Genomic DNA, 16957 nt, shown 5'->3' with positions numbered 1-16957 from the left:
ACTTGTACTTGTAGTTCACATTTGTATAACCATGATGCAAACAGTCCGATTTCCAGATCCCGACATTCAAGTACCAAGGTACAGTCCATGGTATTATCATGATTGAAAGAGCCTGATTATCAGATCCGGAAACCAAGTACCGAGTTACAGTCCATGGTATAATCATGATGCAAACAGCCAGATTATCAGATCCGGAAACCAAGTACCGAGGTACAGTCCATGGTATTATCATGATGCAAACAGTCCGATTATCAGATCAAGAAACCAAGTATTGAGGTACAGTTCATGGTATTATCATGATGCAAACAACAAGATTATCAGATCCAGAAACAAAGTACCGAGTTACAGTCCGTGGTATTATCATGATGCAAACAGTTAAATTATCAGATCCAGAAACCAAGTACCGAGGTACAGTCCATGGTATTATCATGATGCAAACATCCAGATTATCAGATCCAGAAACCAAGTACCGAGGTACAGTCCATAGTATTATCATGATGCAAACAGTCAGATTATCAGATCCGGAAACCAAGTACCGAGTTACAGTCCATGGTATAATCATGATGCAAACAGCCAGATTATCAGATCCAGAAACCAAGTACCGAGGTACAGTCCATGGTATTATCATGATGCAAACAGCCAGATTATCAGATCCGGAAACCAAGTATCGAGGTACAGTACATGGTATTATCATGATGCAAACAGCCAGGTCATCAGATCAAGAAACCAAGTATCGAGGTACAGTACATGGTATTATCATGATGCAAACAGTCAGATTATCAGATCCAGAAAACAAGTACCGAGGTATAGTCCATGGTATTATCATGATGCAAACAGCTAGATTATCAGATCCAGAAACCAAGTACCGAGGTACAGTCCATGGTATTATCATGATGCAAACAGCCAGATTATAAGATCCAGAAACCAAGTACCGAGGTACTGTCCATGGAATTATCATGATGCAAACAGCCAGATTATAAGATCAAGAAACCAAGCATCGAGGTACAGTCCATGGTATTATCATGAAGCAAACAACCAAATGACAAGATCCAGCCACCAAAGTCCCAAGGTACAATCCATGGTATAACATTCATGCAAAGAGTCAGAATAACTGATCCGAACACCGAAGGACCAATAATCAAGTTATTGAAACTAAATACGAACATTTCGCGAGAGAGGATTTTTTCAATCAAGTGCGTAATCGGTGAGGTATTTGATTTGAGCCATATTGTCAAGCACAGCATTAAATGGCTAGTAGCGTTTTTGCTGAATAACTATGTAATTTTTGCGTTGACAAGTTATTAAATTATTCAGTTCCGCCTACTTGTAACGGGCCGATATAGAAGTAAATGTTTGGGCGAAAACAAGGAAACACTATCAAACATGGTACAAGGAATTGGTTTACCGGTTTAATAGTGCTCCCCCAGTCTGTTGAGATCATTCTCTTACAGGGCAATTGATTTCCCTGTTCATGGTTAGTTTGATTTATATGCATTAGTTAACATATACCACATATTTTGAGTTTAGATTATTGTAAGTCCAAAATCCATTATATAATTAGATTGGAAATTGTATTGCAATAGTGTTTGTTTCGATTAAAACGACAGGCTGTCATGCTTTCGTTTTAATCGGTCGAATCATGATGTGCTTGTTTTGCATTTCGCTCACCCATAATCGACGATGCTGATCATATTTATACACGATTTTACTTGTCTTACACGAAGTCTGACACCGTTTATTTTAGTTATTGGTAATAGCTAGAACAATAGTTGAGTTATGATAATGTTAACCGGTTTAACTGCATGTCTTGTCAAATATTTTCCTCACTGAACATCCAAGACGATAACATAATTACCTGTTCATCAGATTAAATATGACTTTTAATAATTATGGAACCTTTGTCTGCTGCCCTGTCTACATACAAGACGGTTACACAAACCCCGTTTTGATATATTGGTGTTGATATGCAAATGGCAATGAAACCTTTGTCTATTGCCTTGTGGCATTGTGTGTCTGGTTTGATAAAAGTCAGTTTTGTCTTCTATACGTGTGTATTTTAATATAGCTGCTGTATAATTCTGGTGCCATTCCTGTAGTTTATGTTGCATTATTTTCCGTGATTAATAAAATGTTTTACTTCTTACGTGCATTGTTTTTCGAAGTTTTTCTGAACATTTCCGGTCATTATTCGCTTACAATAAAAACAGCGATACACATGTTTCATATGTCATCGTATTGTGTGGTTACATAAACTATTGTCAACACTTTGAAACAATGTCGACCTTCGGAGCATTATATTTCAATGATACGGTGGGGAAACCAATCCTCCTATAATACAACCAGCTCGTGACTCTATAGACTATACCATTCACATTTCTGATGCCCGTTGTGCATTAGTGCATTGACGTACATAAACGCGCAGGTGTAATGGATAAGTGTTGTCGGTATATTTTGATGTCTGTTTTTGGTAAGTTGTTCCTTTCATTTTTCTTACAGCTGATGTTGTGTCAATTTTAAAATCGACGCGTGTTTCAGAACATTACAAAGACACGTGGCATGGGGTCAGTTATTCAAGGACGAACATTACACTGACATATACTATAGTAAGAGTTATAAGGACATTTAGTACAATGAAGAGATACATCCCATGGGAACAGTTATTCACGAACAGACATTACATTCATGTATACAACTTACAAATTAATAATTCTGAGGACAGGTACATTGAAAGTAATCACATCTTTGAAACAGATTACATTAAGGATTTGCCATATCAAAAATCATAAAAAAATCTAAACGTACAATTATTTGGACTACTTGGGGTACGGGATCATTTGGCAGGGATTTTACCGGCAGTTTGTCCCCGCAGGACAAGGATTTTACCCGGGCTTGGCTGGACAGAAAGTCAAAGTCCCCTCTATTCTCCGGAACTGGGAAGGCCGTGATTACCCGAGACTGGGTGTATACCGAGGATAGCTGGGGAAAATGAGCCTTTGCCCGGGCTCAGCTGGACGGAAAGTCAAAGTCCCCGCTTTTCTCCGGACCTGGGAAGGCTGTGATTACCGGAGGCCTTACCTAGGGTCCTTGGGGTACGGGATCATTTGGCAGGGGTTTTACCGGCAGTTCCTCCCTGCAGGACAAGGATTTTACCCGGGCTTGGCTGGACAGAAAGTCAAAGTCCCCTCTATTCTCCGGAACTGGGAAGGCCGTGATTACCCGAGATTGGGTGTATACCGAGGATAGCTGGGGAAAATGAGCCTTTGCCCGGGCTCAGCTGGACGGAAAGTCAAAGTCCCTGCCATTCTCTGGACCGGGGGGGGGGCGGTTATAACTGACTGGTGCATAACCAAGAGTTGTCCTACTTCTTAGCCACAGGTGCAAGTCACATAATCAATAATCGCCTTATATATGGGATAAGTGTATTAAGATATTCTTATTAAAATTGTTTGTGTCAAGTAGATCTACCTGTGTTCTTAGCTGATACATATTCAACAAGCCACACAAAAATGCAATAGAATAAAATATATATGACTTACCATGGAAGTTAGGGATATATCCATTTTGCAAAACTTAGTGTCATTCAGTCATTCTGATTCATCGTTCTACAAAGCTCGATGATTTTGTTTATCTTCTATGAAAAACAAAATAATTCGTCTGACACATTCGTAATTTTCCAGCATGATACATGTACCCTGGTATTGATTATTGTAATTGTATGTTTGTGTTAAACCGGTTTAAAGTCAGATTCAAGTACCAATAATTAAACAATTTTAAGTACCAATAATTAAACAATTTTAAGCAATATCATCTTTTTAACGTAACAACTCTTTAACGTCACGTATAATTTTCATTCCTGCAGTACTTTTAAAGACGGTTAAAAAAGGAAGATTATTTCTTTTTAAAAAGGTTACATTACACTATTTCATAAGTTTCGAAATTAGTTAAATTACCTTTAATAATATCATTTACATAACTAACATGGTTGTTATATTAAACATATAAGATACATATGTAGTAACATTTGTTTTTGCTTTAAATGAAGTGCAATAATCGCGTTTTAAATCATAAATAGTCAAAACAGGTTTTGCTGGGTTTTTCTCCCGTAAAAAACATTCATAAATTTTCTGTTGTTCTTTAAATAAAAAGCAAGTATTTCAAAATCCTTAAGCAAGTGATGATTAACATCATAACAATAATATAATAGCTTAGAATTGGGCTTTTTACGGATTTTGCATTATCGGTAAAATCTTGGAGTTTTATCCCGCAGGAGAAAAACCCCGTACTGAAAAGCGGGGTTTTTTTTGTTTCGCGTTATTTCACTTCCGGTGTCGAAGCATAATGCTCCTTTTGATATAAGATGTTGTTTTGAGCTGAAATAACTTGAATCTTGTATTATTGAAACCCCGCGGGATTTTTCCCCAGCTTTTAAAAAACGGGAGAAAAATCCCGCGGGATAGTGAAAAACCCCGTGTTTTTCTGCGAAAACCCCGCTGGGGCCCGAAGTTGGCGGGTCAATTAGACAAACTTCCAAAAACATTTCGCAAACAAAAAACACCAAAATCATACCTTAATGAAGCCTTCTAACTAAAGTATCGGCCAGTATTCGATTACACCGTATTTAAAGGGTACTTGAGTTTGCGAAATCTAGGATTTGCAAACACAAATTGGAGTCCACATGGTAAAGTTCTGTAGCTTTAGTTATTGTGATTTATTATATATCCAAATTGAAGACAACTTACAACGAAATGTCCCTTACGAATGGCAATACATTGTGAGGTTTTTAAGGTGCCAACACCTTCCGCAAATAATATGAAGGTTCATGAAATAATTGAAATAACATATATTCACTGTGTTTAATAAGGTTACATTAAGCAAAATACGACACTGCATATGCTAATATGAATGCAATTTATCCTAATCTGATTGTTGGTATTTTTTTTAATTGTGTTCATGAAGCTTACACAATTTATTTTCAACATTTACACGGTACGTTAGTTGGTAATATTTTGAATATAAGAAATACGATACAATAAAAACAATAATAAATTGACCAAACAGATTAGTTACAAAACCAAACTTTCCAAACTGGAGTACTTGAACAGCAAATGTTATATTTTTGCAGAAGCACTAGTTATCATCCTAGATTGGTATACATCGGTCCTATTAGCAGTATCGGAAACAATTGTAGTTTTATTACTAATATAATTTACTGTTCGTCTGTATAGAATGTTAAGTATTGTTTTCTCTTAACTCGGTACTTATTTATCTTTGTTACCTTTCCAAACATTTCAACACTACATTTCAGGTTGTCTGACTCTGTATTTGAACGCGACATCACCTGTTGATATACATCCAAATATGAAGTTGATCGTCAAATGTTTTGTTGAAGACTGCCATGTAACAGAGCAATGGACGTTTCGATGGGAAGATGAAAATAAAACTGAAATAAAGACTTGTAAACAAACAGAGGAATGCCTGTTTACACTGAATTATACGGAAGATGAAGAAATGACATACATTTGCATCGCATGGAAATCAGACGAGCTTCTTAGCATTTCATTGACAGTTTTAAACACAATAACAGAAGGTTCGTATATAACGTTACATACATACATTTTAAATGGCACCACAACAAAGCATCGCATCGATGGTTTTATAACAGATGGCACTTTAATTTAAATCTGAGTTGTACCTTCCATCCTTTACTTTCTGTTACTTCTTTTCTATTTTTTATTGAATCTTAACATTCTTTCTGGTTGAGACAGACCATTCGTAGAATTTAGTGGTAAATTTCACACAGTAATCGTCTGAAACACCGGCTATTGTGATTATTTATATATTCAAATACGAGGCAATTGTAAACTAAATCTTTTATGTATCAAATGCCAAGATAGTGAGATGTTTTACAGTGCTTCTACCCTTCGCAGATAACATCAATGTCCATGAAAATACATAAGATAACTGTAATTACTGTGTTAAATAAGATTGTCCTAAGTAAAACGTCACATGCAAATTTTAATGAGGTTTACTTAATTTGATTGTTAGTATATTCTTGACGGTGTTTTATAAACATACACAATGTATTGTCAACGTTTTCAAGATACGATAGTTGGTATTACTTGTAATCCATGAAATTGCAATAATTACAATTATTAATGGACTAAACAATATCATTACAAAATAGTTCTTGCCAAAATGGAGTACTTGTCTAATTGCAGAAGCAGCAACCAACCCTGAACTAGATGTTACCCAACACTGGTACATGAATATGCCGGTCATTTACGTCGTATCAGGGACATCTGTAGTTTTTACACTAGCAACGTTAACCGGACTTCTATGTAGGCGATGTAAACATCATGGTAATTGTGCAGGTACTTTAATTGAATTTTATACATTGAAAACAATATGTTTATTGATGTATATCTGTTTTCCTCGGTAATTTGTCTCAATGATTTATTGCAGAATACCATCTAATTAGTTCATCAATACTGAAGGTAAGCTATTTTTCCGTCTTTTTTCCGTTGACAATGTTTAACTAACTTAATCTTAGGTGGACTCGCGTTCACTTATCTGTGACAGAAAGGCATGACAACTTAAGTGTCCACTTACAAATTTGATTATGTTAGTCTAACTAGGGACGTATATGTATATTACCTCACTGCTAAAATGAGCACAACCTGTCTCTACATACGAACAATCTCAATTGAAGGGAAGTGAAAATTGTTTAAACGATATTACAAATTCAATTTCACTTTATCGATAATACAATGGAAGCTACGGAAGACATGTTCAACAAACACTACTTTTTCTATATTCTCTCAAAGGCACAAGGATCGAATGTACAAAAAATGCACAAACGTACACACACCTAACATGAATATAACGTTGATGATTTTCAGTGAATCTTGGACCGATCATTAATGTATTTAGAAAAATGAGCTCTACATATTTGGTAAAAAATGGTGACATTGCTTAATTAAGCTTATCGTGTCCAGAAACGCATGAATTGTTGAAGTTCACATGATTGAATTGATATTATGATGAGTGAGAGAATGACGTCAAGTTTCTCGGAATTTACAAACTTTCTTTTCTTTTCAATTCTTTGACACAGTTTATGAAACGCTTCTACGTCGAAGAAAAACTGCAGGCAAAGATCGAAGTGCACATGTGTACGATGATGTCCAGGCTAATTTAGAGATAACTGCGCTTCACAATCTAGTAAGAGTTCTGTAAGGTATAACCATCAAAACAGACTGACTTCTTGACTAAGAACACTCTATCGTTCCACCTCAGGGTTTTCGATTCAATTTCATATCGATGTTGCTATTTGTGTTATATTACGTTATTAAAAACGCTTAAATGATTAAACTTGGAATTGATTCTTGTATATAGCATGTTTTCAAATACATTTGACCTTGACCATAAATGAATGACGTTTTACCATTGATGTTGTGTGTTTACATTATAAGGGTGAGGTACACTCTATACACTTTTCTTAGGTAAAACCTTCATTGGCTTCATACCACTCGAGAGCGAAGCGGTTACATACACCACTTACATTGTGATATTGTGTTGTTAGAAGCCACTGAAGCATGCATGTGATTTTGAGAGGTATTGTACATCCTCAGCTACCATTAGCGTAACTATTATATATATGGCAATCTGCAAAGATAAGAAGAGTTTGCTTGTGACACGTAATAATTTTATTTATTAAAACAGCTTTATTTACATTTAAAGAGAGGAGTATCTGCACGAGCCATCGAGAGCAAAGACGCACCACCACTATTGGATATGGAAGATAACAAAGTCCGTTCGAACGAGAATGTCAGCCACTACGACTATGTGGATACCCCATCCGCCGACAGAGACCGTCGAACAAACGCACCGGATGCAAATTATATCCCTGCTATATAACCGATTTAGTAATTGATCAAACTATTTACTATGGCGACGGATTTGTGTCATTTGAAATTAATATAATCTTTATAATTTCGCTGACCGTTTCAAAGCCGTAACTTGATAATTTATTGCTACTAATTGCATTGTTATTGTTTTAACGTGTGTGTTTTCTTAAGCACTTTTTGCTTGTTAGCCATTTACACTTGTGCATTTATTGTTAAAACAATAAAAGGTAAATTGCAAACCTCGCTAACCTCGAATCAGGCAATGACCCTTGTTGCCGTAAGAGTGTTGGACCTTTGCCAAACTTAACGCAGGGATTGAACTTCGCGTTTGTTTTGACTGGAACTGGAAAGTTATCCTCTCCTCGATTGACTGTCTTTGTGCCAAATACTCATTGAGGTGGCGGCCCAAAAAATTATCACATTCACAAACGACTGCAGTGCAGGCCTAAACGCAGTCAATGATGACAACTTTGACGGTGGTGGTCCCTTGCGGCCTGACGTGGCTGCGTCCAATGTATGAGTTAAACGGTCCCCTTTTGAAGTGAAACCTCTTGTCATCCTGTCCATCTGATCAGGTCCTTCGGGGCAACGGAATGGGTCCTCAAAAGCATCGCTACTCGCCACAGGTGCGAGGTATTCTTCGAGATATAACATGTGGTGCAAATATCATATTAAAACAAAGTAGTCTGGCCAGAAAAATTACCATCAAAATAATGGGACAATCAAATATACTTTTTATATCCGTGGCAGACTGGAAGTCTGCTAGAGTTTCTGAAAGCGTCGCACACGTTTCACGACAAAAAAGAACCGGCAACTTTGAAAATTCGTCTTCCGTTTTGGGTAAGGTTCGCGGAATGCTGCGATCGCAAACATCTCTCACTTTAAACAGATAATGCATTAATAATGGGATTGTTAATTCTGCAAGATCATGTCCTTACTGTTTCAAAATAATGGCCCATTGTTTCAAAGTATGGACAATGGTAGGTGAAACCACACAATATAATGCCATTTGAAATGTTTTTGTCGCAGTATACTGCATATACATTAAACTAACCATAGCAGGCCGATGTATTGCCATTTTAGAGAATGATTTGAACCGAAATGGGGCAAACAATCAAACCGCTGTATCAACTTCTTGTACCATGTTTGATAATGTTATTTATATATATGGAAAGAAAGAGTTTGCAAAACATTATAATATATATATATATATATATATATATATATATAGAGAGAGAGAGAGAGAGAGAGAGAGAGAGAGAGAGAGAGAGAGAGAGAGAGAGAGAGAGAGAGAGAGAGAGAGAGAGAGAGAGAGAGAGAGAGAGAGAGAGAGAGAGATGCAGTTCATCAGCATACGAAGTTTGAGGTACCTGGATACAAGCATTCTTCAATTATTGAACAAATTTGGACTTTCAACTCAAGGTCACCCCGACCCTGACTCTTGACCAACTGACGTCAAAAAAGTTAGGGTGCTGGTCATGTTTAAGGGACCTCTAACGAGTTCGAGGTCTCGAGACATAAAGGTTTTCAATTATTGATAGGAAACTGCTTTCAGCTTACAGTCACAACGACCTTGACCTTTGAATCACTGACCTCTAAAGCAATAGGGTTCATCTGCTGGTCATGACCCACCAGCCTACAAAGCTAAAGAACCAGGAGTCAGATATTGATCGGAATCCGTGGTGACGGACGGATGTACGGACAGTCGATCAGATAACTTTATGCCACCCTTCGGCGCATAAAAATCCCAGATGATGTAAAACTTACAATTATAAACGTTTATATCTTTAGTTATGAGTTTAGTGTGACACAAACTTGGGGTGAAATAAAAAAAAATAGCTGGTATTCATAAAACATCTTAAAATGTTCATTGTCAAAATAACAAAAAAAAAACTTTTTAAAGTTCTTTTAATAATAAAATTATGTGTATTACATAAAATTAATGAAAATAAAGTATTTCCGATATTAATAAGTTATTATATCGTATGCCCAGTGAAATACTTAACCTAGGGAAATGCCTTCAGTTAGGAAATGACATAAGATGTTTTATGAATACTTACCCAGGAGAAAAGAAACTAAAGGTAATTGTAACAAGTTAAATGGTATTTATTATAAAAATTGAGTAATGGTGATATTTAAAATAAAGTTCACATGATTGTTTATTCGACAATTAGCAAGAATACAATGGTCAGAATTAACAAACTATACCGTATTTAGAGGAATGTTAGAATTACAACAGGGCCCGTATTACAGAAGCATTTTAAGTAAATTTTAAATATTTTCAATTAATTACCAAAAAATGATATATTTCCAAAATCATATTAGAACTTCAAGATGTTTAAATTGATTGAGCATAGAAATAATAGTAATATTCATCTATTTATCTAAATTTGAATAATAAACTAAGTAGTAATTCATTAAAAAAATGAGGTGATAAGACAATGATACGGCCATGATTATTGCATAGTTGGGTTACATACAGTTCCTACATTATATCATTCATACTGTTATTTGTAATGACATCCCATTGAATTTTCCAGTTTACCCATTTATTACAAATCAGAACTTTTTAAATATGCAAAACATCCTGCGAAACTTTCTTTTTGAGCTTTCATGAATCGGGTCGTAAACCAAGCTTTAAAAAACGTAGCCTACGAGTTTTGGGGACAAGTTATTCAATACCCATTATATATGCCCAAATGTTTGTAATAGCGGTATAAGACATAAATTACGTGTTTTGTATCTTGGTGTTTCTTTTTTCTTTGAACAGACTATACAATACTTTGTTCATGAAGGTTGTTTTTTATCAAACATGTTTTATAGTTTTATTTTGCAATAATAATGTTGGCTGGTCCATTTTGATCATGTGACCCTCCATGGTACAACATTAAAACCTATTCAAAACATATTTTATAGTTTTATTTTACAATAATAATGTTGGCTGGTCCATTTTGATCACGTGACCCTCCATGGTGCAACATTGAAACCTATTCAAAACTAACGTCGCGTTCCACGCCACTTCAATGAGTATATGTTTTGTTTATTAAATACAAGCATCCAGCATTTATTTTATATGTTTTTTTTTTGCTGCAGACACGGAATTAAGGCCGTTTTGTAATGATTTCTAATGTTTTTTGAACATTAAAAAGGATGGAGTCTTTAATTGGTATTGTTTCTGTTTTAAGTGTTTTATGTTTTTTTGCTATTTGTGTCGACTGTCTGTCAAGGAAACTTGTATTATTAATATGAAAGTAAGACTTAACTTATTGCTGTAAAACACACTCTGAAAGACAGAGTTTCCGGAGCTTCAGTTAAACAATTGAGAACCGAAAGGGCGAAGAATACTTATCTTCCCGCATGAAGAAATCAGGGACTGTATGTCTCTCTTTTATGAAATGGTAAATATCCACTGTAAAGAAATGTTCAACAAAGTCAGCCAACGTAGTTATTAATATAAATAACATTTGTTGCGCGAGCAATGCTACCACAATGGATAATAAAGAGAGTTCAATTTGGCGTGCGATTAACTGGTACGTAAGTTACATGACAATTGCTCGTTTTTGTTTTAGATGTCAACTTCAGTTAGTGTTATTACAACAATTTCTTTTACTGCTACTTCTTCTGCTACTGAGGTCTGTGCTGCTGGCGCAGGTGCTGCTACTCTTATTGCTGCTACTGCTACTGCTACAACAATATATTCTACTACTACAAACAAAATACCAAAACACGAAAGTGCAAACATGCTGTAGTTCACACTGATTGCTAAAGCAGACTTTTTTTTAAGTAAAATTGATTATTGACTCATTTCCCGCTTAATACCATTAGTAGCTTCATGTACATTTTCTTTTCAACAACTAAAACAAAACAACATATCTGGCGTAAATTGTTACTACTGAGATGACTGTTTGTGTGTCTATTACTATGATGATTTTTTTGTGAAAAAAGATATATTCCTTATTTCATTACTTTAAAAGATGGTCGACATTCCATAACCTATCATATCATTTTCTAATTAATCAATATCTATAAATTATAAAGCTTGTTCATTTTGGTATTCATTGATACTCAATATATTTCATACTTTAGCAATTATAATAACAGTCCAACTCTCTCATTTGACCAATGTAATTAATCACGCTGATATAGATTTCCCTTTAACTGCTGAAAAACATCAGACATAGTCCGGTAACGAATCTTTGACATAGATAATAATTGCTTTATATACAATAATTATGGGTCGCCACGATTTCATAGAATATTTAGTAAGGAGTATTAGTGAAAATCTAACCACTTTTGGAGATGATACGAACCTTTCAATGTTCTAAACCAAGTGTAGTACAAAATGAAGCAGATATGTTTCAACTACACAATACGTTTAGTCATCGACGTTTGCAAGCAAAACAAAGTAGCACCCATATATTTTATTCTAAATAAGAGTCAAAATATTATTTACACTACGGACGGTTTAAGGATTAAAAGTATTATTAGATAGACAACAATAACGAGTTTTACCGATTAGATTATAACACTCATTTCAAGAGAATGGAATAGCTAATCGGCGTCCAATAAGTACCGCAATTAATTGCTGAGACTTTCAGTTTTATAACTTAACAGATATGACGTCATAATTTGGTTCCCTGCTTGAAGAAAAGACGTTGCAGTAAGATAGATCATATCTGAATTGTTAAGAATGAATCTCTCAGTTTGCTAGCTCCGACAAACAATCAATCATTTAGAAATTACAATCATGTTCTAAAATAATGTAAAAATTAGACTAATGGAAATAATTAATTAGACTTATATCGTTTTCAAATACTAAATATAGGTACTGTAACGTTCCTACCCTGAGGGTTTATAAATGTATTTCATAATTGAATCAAATGCCATATAAATGTAACGACATCAGAATGAATAATACAGTTTTTTTTGGCAAAACTCTTATGGCTTTATTTGCAACTTAAACAGATCGCCACTCAAATTTATCCATAAGGATACTTGATTTCAGTTTTACGAGTCAAAAACTTTTATCAAGAATGATATGTGTACTCGCAATCATTTTGCACTTTTTTCGTTTACTACATTTTTTCAGCTCTGTTTGGGTATATCTGTGCAGCCATGAACCACTACGGAACCATATCAGTAGTAGGGCCAGCGTTTGTGAACAGGGAAGTAACACTGAAAGCGACACCCTTCTACCCTTGGGGGTGTGACATAGAATGGAAATTCATAATAGAAGGCGGCACACAATTTCAAACAATGGATGGGCCAAAGGTTATCAGATATTCGGAGAATGGGTCCTTCTTTTTGAAATGGAAAGCTTCTATTGAATATAACAGATCTTATTTTTACGCCGGATGTTCAAAGAACCCATCCATACGATCACGCTTATTATCTTTAAATGTGAAAGGTATATATCGGCGTCCACTCAAAGATGTAAACCAAATATGTATTGATTCATATTAAATGATAATGATATGAAGAGTGTGATTGGTCTTTGTTTCCTCTCCGTTTGGAGTGTGGATTTTATTCTTTAAAGCCTCCTAACATAAATGAATGTGTGTGCTTTCTAAATTTACTATAAGCCCTGTCTGTGTTTTTTTATGAGTACATAGCAAAAACATGATTTTAATGCGATAATCCCGCTTATTTACAGAAATTCTTGGCGAATGTGGAGCCCTGGTGATACTAAGCCCGGTTGTTCGCGGCGCAGACGTAAAACTTGGATATTTTCCGTCTGACTATTCTATACAGAAAACACGAAAATGGAAGACAAATATCCAGGACATAGAGCTACGAGAACATTCTTACGAAGAGGAAATAGTTTCTGAATATTTGTACGTACTGACTATATTTAACTTTGAAGACAGAGATGAAGGAACGTATCTTTTATGTTGCAATTCAGAAGGACACACGGATTCTGTGCAGCTTCATATTCAAGGTACCTTGATTTTACTTCATCAAGCATTCTGACTTTTAAATTTTGGTTTGATATGTTAGCTCGGAATAGAAAGGAGTCGTATAAGTACAGAAAGAACAATAATGTCTCCAGATAATAAATACATGAGCAGCAATGTGATAAACCTTCAATTTTCATGGTTTTATGGTATTCCTAGTGATTTAAATGGCTTGTGTTTTTTTTTCAGAACCACCAAGTTACCCAGTCCTCGGTCCAAAGGCCGTTGACTTTAAAACAACAGAATGTATTTATGTTTATGGAGATTCCGACATATATTGCCAGACTGAAAATGGAACAGAACCTGTACAAGTGGCACTTTTACTGGGACAGGATTCATTTTTTCTTGCTGATAGCGAATGGAACAAAAAGGTTTAACTATTCAGTAACGTTCATAAACAAATGGCTGGACTGTCTCGACGGAATGTAACATGTCAGGTTTCAAATGCAGCCATTGAAAAACCATTCGAAGTACACGGCATTGTATGTAACGTTGGTAAGCAAGTTGAATATACATAATGCAAAGCTATGAATAGTAATGTGGTTGAGATTAATATTGTTGGATCGTGTATACATTGAATGTTGTTAAATCATTGTTTTAATTCCAGAGAAAGGTACCCCGCCCGTCATAACAGTTCCTGTATTTCTTGATGGTGAAAGCTCGACACCAATCTGTGAAGTGCGCAATGCTATCCCAGCTCCGGCAATAGATATATATATCGGCAATGTTTTGCTATCTGATGTTCAACAAACTGATATATTTAATGGATCTTCTCATACTTATACAAGCACAGCTAAGGTGACAAAGACTAACAAACTGTGGAATGGAAAAGAAATGTGTTGCACCAGGAAAAGTTTTGACGACATGGGAATAGCAGATCATTCCATATGCAAAAACATCAGTATCAAATGTAAGTTGAACGGGCATATTTATTGTATAAAATATGCGTTATCCATGAAGTTAAAAATGCGAGATTCAGGTAGGTCTAACACACTTGATATACCAATCATTTTGTGGTAAATTTTTGTAGTATGAGAAACTACAAGTTGTAACATGCTATTTTCTAAATGTTTCTGAACTGTAAACAATGTTAGATATGTAAGAGTGAGTCGTGTTTTGTTTTCAGATCCGATCGTTTTATAAATTAAAATATGTCCCAAGGGTTAATGTTAAACGTTAGATCATACATTCAAACAATTATTTTACAACACTGCTTTGCCGATAGTCGTTTAAATAACATAGGATATAGACTTAAGTTCAGAAACCTGATAATATTACTATGAAACATATCTATACACTGCAAAGAAGTTCAAAGATATATTATCACATTTCTTCATTTAAATTCCTTTTTCAGAATACTATTCATTAAAATGCATGAATATAATAACAAAGTTTAAGTATTTTTCTTAAAAAAATCTTTAGAAAGAAATGAATTGAGTCTACCGTGCATGGTTATCCGACAACGATTATTTGAGATACTTTTATAGGAACAACTTGACGAAATTGACGAATGATTTAAGTCAAAGCTACCGTTCTATTTCAAACCTTTTTTACAATGGGACATGAGGGAGGACTACTTCATTTTTAACCAGATTAATTTGTGATAATTTTGAGATAATTTCACATCCGACAAAAATAAAGATAATACAATTTATTTTTTCTGGTACGCACCTTGATCTTACTTATTTGTCGACTTATGTTCACATTATCAGTCCAACCGTTACTCTAGTTTCCTGTGTTCTCTTCTCCTAAAGGTATACGTTTTTTTGAAATGTACTTATAAATTGTTTTTATCTTTCATTGGAGGTATATGTGTAATCAATTGTAACAGGAATTTAATTAAATACATCTTCACATGTATGATAATCTTGTTGTTTTTCTGCACAACGTTGTTACTTTCTGAACAATTTCTACACTACAATTTCAGGTGGTCCGACTCTGTATTTGAACACGACATCACCTGTTGATTTATATCCGAATATTACAGTGATCGTCAAATGCCTTGTTGATGACTGCAATACTACAGGGAAATGGACGCTTCGATGGGAAGAAGAAAATAACACTGAAATAAAGACTTGCACAAACACAGAGGAATGCCTATTAACACTGAATTATACGGGAGAGAGCGAAAAGACATATATTTGCTTGGCATGGAAATCGGTGGAGCTTCTGAGTATTTCATTGACAGTTTTAAACACATTGCCAGAGGGTTTGTACATAACGTTTCAACTATACATTTTTGTTTACACAAAAACAGGCATTAAAAACTCCGTCACTGATGGAAACTGAACAGGTAATTTGTACATTTCATCCATTATTTTATATTTATTAAATATTTATTATTTGTTAACTTTTCAAGGTTCGGTAGTTGGCATCATTTTAAATATGAGAAATTGCAATTAAAACAACAACAAATCGACGAGCTAATATAGAGACAGAACCGTACTTGACAAACTGGAGTAAAAGTACAACAAAAGTTATCTAATTGCAGAAGCAACCACCAACCCTGCACTAGTTGTTTCCCCAAAATGGCATATACCGGTCCTTTACGCCGTATCGGGAACAGTTATAGGTGTACTTGCAACATTGTTCACCGTGCTTCTATGTAGGCGATGCAAACCTCATGGTAATTGAGCAAATAATTTAAAGTGAAAATTAGAAAGTCATTAAATCAACAATACAATGGAAGGTACAGAAACATGTTCAGCACCAAAGAAATATACTGTTATCTTTGAAGTGCAGAAGAATCGAAAGTATTAATAAAATCACACACACACACACGCGCGCGCACACGCACACGCACACACGCACACGCACACACACACGCACACGCACACACACACACACACACATACACGCACGCATGCACGCACGCACACACAGTGTGTTTATCGATGAATCTAGGATCGATGATGAATGCATTAAGATGTATGAGCTGGAATATTTTTATATGTTATAATATCGAACTTGACTTTTGGTGGCACCGGTTAATTTCGTGTCCTCAAAAAGTGAAATACATAAATAGTTGACGTTCACATAAGTGTAATGGCATCGCGATGATTGAAAGGATGTCGTCGTGTCTTTCTGATTTTACATTTA

The 16957-nt window shown here is 35.2% G+C and overlaps 3 protein-coding genes across 5 annotated transcripts; all 3 read left to right on the top strand.

The window, feature by feature from the left end:
- Nucleotides 1-2374: 2374 nt before the first annotated feature.
- On the top strand, nucleotides 2375-7798 carry LOC128234701 (uncharacterized). Of its 3 annotated transcripts, none has more exons than XM_052949116.1 (6): nucleotides 2375-2467; nucleotides 5306-5587; nucleotides 6219-6359; nucleotides 6463-6494; nucleotides 7112-7218; nucleotides 7738-7798. In XM_052949116.1, the coding sequence occupies exons 1-5, from the start codon at nucleotides 2428-2430 to the stop codon at nucleotides 7193-7195; spliced, it is 579 nt and encodes a 192-aa protein (XP_052805076.1). In that variant the 5' UTR covers nucleotides 2375-2427; the 3' UTR covers nucleotides 7196-7218; nucleotides 7738-7798. The 3 variants fall into 3 exon arrangements, with proteins under 3 accessions (XP_052805076.1, XP_052805077.1, XP_052805075.1); XM_052949117.1 differs by having other exon boundaries at nucleotides 7112-7234; nucleotides 7738-7765; XM_052949115.1 differs by lacking the exon at nucleotides 6463-6494 and having other exon boundaries at nucleotides 6219-6371; nucleotides 7112-7234; nucleotides 7738-7765.
- A 3498-nt stretch (nucleotides 7799-11296) lies between these two features.
- On the top strand, nucleotides 11297-14235 carry LOC128235696 (uncharacterized). Its single transcript, XM_052950498.1, has 4 exons — nucleotides 11297-11434; nucleotides 12994-13311; nucleotides 13558-13842; nucleotides 14048-14235. Exons 1-4 carry the CDS (start codon nucleotides 11383-11385, stop codon nucleotides 14233-14235), a joined length of 843 nt encoding a protein of 280 aa, XP_052806458.1. The 5' UTR covers nucleotides 11297-11382.
- A 24-nt stretch (nucleotides 14236-14259) lies between these two features.
- LOC128235695 (uncharacterized) lies at nucleotides 14260-16492 on the top strand. Its single transcript, XM_052950497.1, has 4 exons — nucleotides 14260-14353; nucleotides 14466-14768; nucleotides 15786-16067; nucleotides 16350-16492. Exons 1-4 carry the CDS (start codon nucleotides 14260-14262, stop codon nucleotides 16490-16492), a joined length of 822 nt encoding a protein of 273 aa, XP_052806457.1.
- Nucleotides 16493-16957: the final 465 nt, after the last annotated feature.

The sequence above is a fragment of the Mya arenaria genome, chromosome 5 (genome assembly GCF_026914265.1).
Source record: "Mya arenaria isolate MELC-2E11 chromosome 5, ASM2691426v1".
NCBI lineage: Eukaryota > Metazoa > Mollusca > Bivalvia > Myida > Myidae > Mya > Mya arenaria.
Note: the sequence above shows the minus strand (reverse complement) of the source record. Positions and strands in the feature narration are given on the sequence as shown.

What these genes read in the sequence shown, in the direction of transcription:
- LOC128234701 (XM_052949115.1), top strand. Translation starts at nt 2,428, where the DNA reads ATGGATAAGTGTTGTCGGTATATTTTGATGTCTGTTTTTG. An exon ending in TATTTTGATGTCTGTTTTTG is followed by an intron (nt 2,468 to 5,305) that starts GTAAGTTGTTCC and finishes ACTACATTTCAG; the next exon opens with GTTGTCTGACTCTGTATTTG. An exon ending in ACATCATGGTAATTGTGCAG is followed by an intron (nt 6,372 to 7,111) that starts GTACTTTAATTG and finishes TCTTTGACACAG; the next exon opens with TTTATGAAACGCTTCTACGT.
- LOC128235696 (XM_052950498.1), top strand. Translation starts at nt 11,383, where the DNA reads ATGCTACCACAATGGATAATAAAGAGAGTTCAATTTGGCGTGCGATTA. An exon ending in ATTTGGCGTGCGATTAACTG is followed by an intron (nt 11,435 to 12,993) that starts GTACGTAAGTTA and finishes ACATTTTTTCAG; the next exon opens with CTCTGTTTGGGTATATCTGT. An exon ending in ATTATCTTTAAATGTGAAAG is followed by an intron (nt 13,312 to 13,557) that starts GTATATATCGGC and finishes GCTTATTTACAG; the next exon opens with AAATTCTTGGCGAATGTGGA.
- LOC128235695 (XM_052950497.1), top strand. Translation starts at nt 14,260, where the DNA reads ATGGCTGGACTGTCTCGACGGAATGTAACATGTCAGGTTTCAAATGCA. An exon ending in CGGCATTGTATGTAACGTTG is followed by an intron (nt 14,354 to 14,465) that starts GTAAGCAAGTTG and finishes TTTTAATTCCAG; the next exon opens with AGAAAGGTACCCCGCCCGTC. An exon ending in CAAAAACATCAGTATCAAAT is followed by an intron (nt 14,769 to 15,785) that starts GTAAGTTGAACG and finishes CTACAATTTCAG; the next exon opens with GTGGTCCGACTCTGTATTTG.